The sequence below is a fragment of the Solanum verrucosum genome, unplaced genomic scaffold (assembly GCF_900185275.1).
Source record: "Solanum verrucosum unplaced genomic scaffold, falcon-dt-bn FXZP01000262.1, whole genome shotgun sequence".
NCBI lineage: Eukaryota > Viridiplantae > Streptophyta > Magnoliopsida > Solanales > Solanaceae > Solanum > Solanum verrucosum.
In genome coordinates this window covers 2,303,452-2,309,901 of record NW_026020366.1, presented here as the reverse complement: position 1 = coordinate 2,309,901, position 6,450 = coordinate 2,303,452, and the positions used below count along the sequence as shown (strand labels likewise).

The following is a 6,450-nucleotide window of genomic DNA, read 5'->3' as shown; positions in this document are numbered from 1 at the left end:
GTTGGGACTTGAGACAAATACAAATAAACAACAAAAATTGCTTCACCATGTGCTTGTTTTCTTTGAGCAAGTTTAAAAAATATCATCTATTTTGTTGCAAAGAAAATTGATTTGTACTTCAATGTCCCTCATCATAACTCTCCTAGTTATACTTCTTTTAGTAACTTTGTAGTATAATACAAACTTGGGCTTGAGACTTGAGTGTAGATATGGCCCAAAAGTGTTTCAAATGTCTCTTTACGTAACTTTAAAATCCATAGAAATAATAAGCAATAATTATTAATTCTTCCATTAAATTTGAAGAAGCAACATTAATAGATTGAAAGACATTAACTAGATGACATACTTTGACATTTTATTTTCATAAAAAAAAAACAAAAATAGCTTAAACAGCAGAAAGGGTAATAGGGTATCCATCTGTTGGGATAGCTAGTAAGAAAAAAGGGTACAATATTTTTTCTGAAGGAATTTTAGGCTCCCATCTAAAATTTTTAAGTAGACGATGAAGAAAAACAAGAATCAATATTCTTGCAAATTCTTTTCCAGGACACATTCTATGTCCTCCGCCAAATGGAACTGATGTATAAGGAACTTGTCCATTTCCTTCAAATCTTGATGGATCAAACTTTGTAGGATTTGGAAAGTATTCACCATTCTTTTGTGTAGCTCCAAAACTCAAATATATCTGCAAATTTATTTAGATAACACATTCTAATTAGATATTTATAAAGAGGCCAAGAAATATTCACAAAGTAATCACATCAAGGGTTAGACTTAGACATGAATAAATTAATTTAATGTAGGGGTAAAGTGTATGCATAAGTTCTACGTATTTTTAGATATACAATATACGGGATACATGTGCAACGCATGTGCTGAAAAACAAATACAATGATTACTAATGTCAGCATTATTAATACATCATATTCTGCATTATTCTTATACACCCTGCCAAACAACCCCGAAAAGGGAAGAATACGTACCTTCCATCCTTTTGGTATGTAGAAGTCTTCATAAGTGAAGTCCTCTATTGCTTCTCTAAAAATACCTTGAACAACTGGTGTGTTTCTTAACACTTCATTCACAAAGCTCCAAGTTTTCCTCATTTTTTGAATGTCATTCCAACATAGCTCTTCCCTTGGCATCATTTGCATTGATATCTCATTTTGCTCTGTCAATTTACAATAAAGTATGGTCAGGATAGAAATTTTGTTATTAAGGGGTGTCAATAATTGTAGTAAAATATATAATTAAGAGATTAGTAGGACTACAACACACAACCTCAAGGAATTTTTGCAACACCTTAACCACTAGATCACTAAATATTTAACTTATGTCAATAGGTGTCAATACTAGTATATATATTTATTAAACCAAATTTTAACCTCTATGTACAATGTAATTTTATGAAGAAGGGGAGTCTCTTTAGACCCCTTGGGCAAGGGTGAGTATGCCCTTGGGTGTGGACAAGTAAGCACTTAAAACTTGAATAAAATTGAACAAATAGACACATGGCGTCGTTCTACATGACAGTCCTATGTGGTGTCCTACATGTATTATGTCACATAAGACATGTGTGTATACTTGTTCAATTTCATACAAGTTTAAGTGCCTACTATTAGCTCTTTCTGTAACAAATCATGCAATTTAAAAGGCAAAAAATATATAAAAATACCTTGGATTATTTCATTGAAGTACTCAGGCATTTGTTGAAGGTACTTCATGGTCAAAGTAATAGTTGTAGCAGTAGTATCATAACTACCAATAATAAAGCCAAACACTTTATCCTCTATTTCAACCTCAGTCATGTACTTTCCATCTTCATCTTGTTCATTGATCATTTGTGTTAACACATCAACTTTTGACAAATTTGGATTTTCTAATAATTCTACCTTTCTTTGTTTAATTATAACCTTCATTTGTTTCCTTAATTCATTCCCAGCTTTCATTGCCTTATAAAATGTTGTGCCAGGAAGATTTATGTCCACTGCCAAAAGACCTTGTGTAAAAATCTTGAATTTCTCATAAAGATTCAAGATTTTATCCGATTCTTCGATACCCATAAAGGCTCTAATAGAAAGAGAGAAAGTGAATAACTTAACTAGATCATACACTATCACTTCATGTTTCCCTTTCCAATGATTTTTCAAGTGCAAATGTGACATATTGTCCATAGTACTTATAAGTCTCTCTACATTTTGTGAGTTCAAAAAATAGCTAATGACATTGTGTGCCCTTTTGGTGTCATGTTCAATAGGGACAAATGATGTAGATGGGAAGAGTTTTTGAACAGACTTAGGTCTCCAACCAATGATAAGTTTATTACCTTGAGTGAATATGAATTTGTTAGCTGCTGGACCTGAAAAAATAACAACTTTTTGGCCAAGTAATGAGGTTCTGAATACATGAGAGCTGTATTTTTTGGTTCTTTCTTGAACAAACTCATGGACCAATCCATAGTAAAGTGAATTAAGGAATTGGATGGTTTCTCCAATAATAGGCCAACCAAAGGTGCCTGGAGCTAGAGGCATTTTTTCTTTTGGCTTGGCAAAGAAATATTTGAACAAAGAATAGATGATTATAGTAAGTGTGGTTGCAAAAGAGAGGAGGAAGAGGTCCATTTTGTGTACAACTCTTCTTTTTCCTAATTTGGTATTGAAGTATATACCATGTGATATGTATATATAGTAAGTAAGGGAAATCCTCTACTTGCACGGTTTCAATATTGACATAATACAATCAATAAGTCTTTTAACTTGGTTTCAGCATACATCTATATCCTTCAATTTTAGGTGTGCATAATTAGGCATTTAAACTTGTGTAAACTATAACAAGTAGACACACACATCTTACGTGGCATAATACATGTAGGACGTCACATACGACACAAAATTGTAATGTAGGACGTCACGTAGGATGAATCTGTCTATTTTGTTCAATTTTATACAAGTTTAAGTGTCTACTTATGCATACTCAAAGTTGGAAGGCATAGATGTCAGCTGAAGTAAAGTTAAAGGGCATAGTTATGTATTATGCCTCTCAATATTTATTCATAATATTTTGAAAATAATTTAAAATTTTAGATCTAAAATATGTTATATATATTTACGTTGTAGTAAATCATCGTATCAAGTGTAAAATGAATATCTAATAATTATTATTAATATTGGTAAATTTTCAAATCGTGTTAATTCAATGATTTTAATTTTTTGTTCTATAATAAATTATATACATGTGTGATTGTAAATTATATATATATTTTTCTCAAAAGCCTAATGTAAGGGGCACACTGGGATATCCATAACTAAAGTATTTTTCTTTGCTGATCTTGCTTTTTTACCCTAAGTTAAAATTAAAAAAACAACTAAATTGGGTCCCACAATTTTAAAAAAATTACATATTAAGTAACTTAAAAGTTAAGGCTGAAGCAGACACGTCAATGGAGATGTGTATGCCTACTTCACCTCAACTCCCTCTTATATAATATTTCATTCGACACATTTTATGTGACATCGTTTGATGTGGCACGATGTTTAAGAGAAAAAAGATTTTTTTTTTAAACTTGTTTCTAATTATAGTAAGATAACATTTTTTTTAGACAAATTTAAAGAAAACAATGTAACATAAAATGAAATGAAATGAAGGAAGTAAGAAAATATTAGTAATACAATATGTAATACAATTTATATTACTATAGAACCTTATTCTTGATCTTTTACTCTTAATTTCATTTTACCAATTAAAATAAAATAATTCAATGTACCCATTCGACGATTAATATATATCATATATATAAGATCATAGTAAATTCATCATTAATTTTTATTTATATAACGATAAAAAATAATTATAATAAAACAAGAAATATTTTTATTTTTAATTTTTTCTGAATTAAAGTAGAATAAATATTTGCTAATTCTAAAAACATATTATTAGAAAAGAATGTGTCAATAAGAAAATAAATAATACATTTATTTGAAAAATGAGCATTTTTACCCATTAAAAACAATAAAAGCATTTTTTGGTCTAAAGTATTGACACCAAATGCATTTATGTATCAAATCATAAACGAGAACATTTTTATTCATATCACATAATTTAAGGATATTTTGACTTTTTTCCTTAAAAATGGAATTTTAACTTTTGATATTACATATTTAAGGCCATAAAATTAAATTTTTTAATATATTTAACATAACTTTAATTTTAGATTATAAAATTAATAACTTTATTTTTTATTTTTTAAAACTTAGTGTAAAATCATTGGACAAAGACATGCCGTAGTCATGGGGGATTGGGGTTGACGGAATCGACAGAAAACATAAAAAGAATACAATCATTATTGGGATGCCACTCATGCAATTCAATATTGAGCATATACAGATGTACTTTCCCAAAAAAAATTTTATTTGTTAAGTAAATTTTAAGTCGATGTACCTATTAAGAAAATAATAATTAATATAATAAGTTTATTATTTTATATCTATTAATTGATAGTCTTAAACATATTTACTTATTTACATTTTTCAAAGATATTAATTCAATATTAATAAATTAAAAGTATAATAAAAAGAAAAAAACTATCCTAAAACATAATTCTTTTCATATTAATGGAAATTATCAAAAAAAAGAAAAAACTTTATAAATAAAACAAAAATGAATTATTAGCGCCGGAAAGTCCCACATTTGGGGTAAAACGCTTTCTAACAAAGGCGACTCCGTACCCAAGAGGGCTTGGACCCGAGACCTCTTGGTTAAGGATGAAGGAGTACTTACCACTCTACCACAACCCTTGTTGGTACTTATTATTACATTTCAATTCCTCTTCACATTACTCATTAGCCATCTTCCATGTAAAAATTAAAAAATCAAAATTTATGCAGATTTATTTGATAAAAGAAGAAGAAAGTAGTCAATAGTTTTACAACGTGTATCTATATGTAGCACTACTTTATTGTTAAAATATTTGTTGAGTAAAGTTTTTCTTTTGATAATGTTAATATTAAGGTTAAATTTGTCAAAATGTATTTTATTTATTTTTATTTTAAATAAATTAAAGAAGTTAAAAAAAATATGGGAGGAAGATTTAATATCATAAACCATAGGAGAGATGAGTATAGTAGAGTCAAACTTGAAAGGAGGTCTCCGATATTATTCCAAAATATTATTAATAATGATAAAATTCAAATCGTGTAAATTCAATAATTTTAAAGTTTGTTCTACAATAAATTGTATTTATTTATGTGATTGTAAATCTCTCATTCTTTTTTGTGAAAAACTTTATGTGAGATGGCTCATTGGAATTTCCATAACTAAAGTTTTTCTTTTTGTCGACCGTGTTCTTTTACTCTAATATATTGCAAAAAAATTACACAAATATCAATAACATTAAAAATTATAAAATCATAACTAAAAGATATGAATTAAAAAAATTTAAAAAAAAATGCAACTAAAATGGTCCCATAATTTTAAAAAAAGTATACATCAAATAAATTAAAAACATGTCATCAACAGAAAACATCTGCTTCACCTTAACTCCCTCTGTGCATGCCTGCTTTTTTTATAATCACACACATAGCAGCTGTCAGTGGTGCAGAAGGCTGGCAAACGGACAGGACCGGTTTTTACCGGAATCGGTATCGGAACCGGTCCTCGTTACCGGATTTCGTTACCGGAATCGGGTCTTACCGGAACCGGTTTTACCGAAAATTCCCAAAGGTTCCGTCCGGTCCCTTAGTTACCGGATTGGAATCGGTTTGGACCGAACCAGAACCGGTTCTTACCGGATCATTTTGTACCGGTAATTTTTTTTTATTATTAACTTTAATTATTAAATAATATTATATTATTAATTAATAAAATTATATTATTAAAAAAACTTCAATTTAAAACTTTAAACTTTAAAGTTTCAATTGAATTTAAGTTTAAACTTTAAACTTTAAAGTTTAAAATTGACTTTAAATTTTAAAGTTTATAACTTTATATTGAATTTAAAGTTTAAAATTGACTTTAAAGTTTAAAGTTTAAAGTTTATATTGAATTTAAAGTTTAAATCTTAAAATTCAATTTTATATTAAAGTTTAAACTTTAAACTAATATTAAAATAGTTGAAAATTAAATTTCTAAAATGACTTGGATTAAATATAAGAGACTATTTTAAAAGAAAATCAAGGCGAATAGCCGTATATTTATTCAAATAAATAAATTGTACAATACAAATATTAGAAAGAGACAAAGAGTACATAATCTAGGTATTGAATATTAATTATTGTACTAACAATTGAAACTCTTTTTAAAATCTTTTCGTAACTTTTGTATCATTTCAAAAGAAACATTTTTTGGAACTTGTAGTTGTTGTTCTTCTTCCATTGCTTCCATACCATCATCACTATTATCACCAAATATTTCATTTATTTCGTCTTCTATTTGGCTATTTAATTGTGGTAGTCC

The 6,450-nt window shown here is 28.1% G+C and overlaps 1 protein-coding gene across 1 annotated transcript; it reads right to left on the bottom strand.

Moving 5' to 3' along the window:
• Window positions 1–266: 266 nt before the first annotated feature.
• Window positions 267–2,646, bottom strand: LOC125837918 (beta-amyrin 28-monooxygenase-like). The gene is made up of 3 exons (XM_049516998.1): window positions 1,676–2,646; window positions 984–1,171; window positions 267–685 (listed from the first exon to the last, which is right to left on the bottom strand). The coding sequence occupies exons 1-3, from the start codon at window positions 2,619–2,621 to the stop codon at window positions 386–388; spliced, it is 1,434 nt and encodes a 477-aa protein (XP_049372955.1). The 5' UTR covers window positions 2,622–2,646; the 3' UTR covers window positions 267–385.
• Between the last annotated feature and the right edge of the window lie 3,804 nt (window positions 2,647–6,450).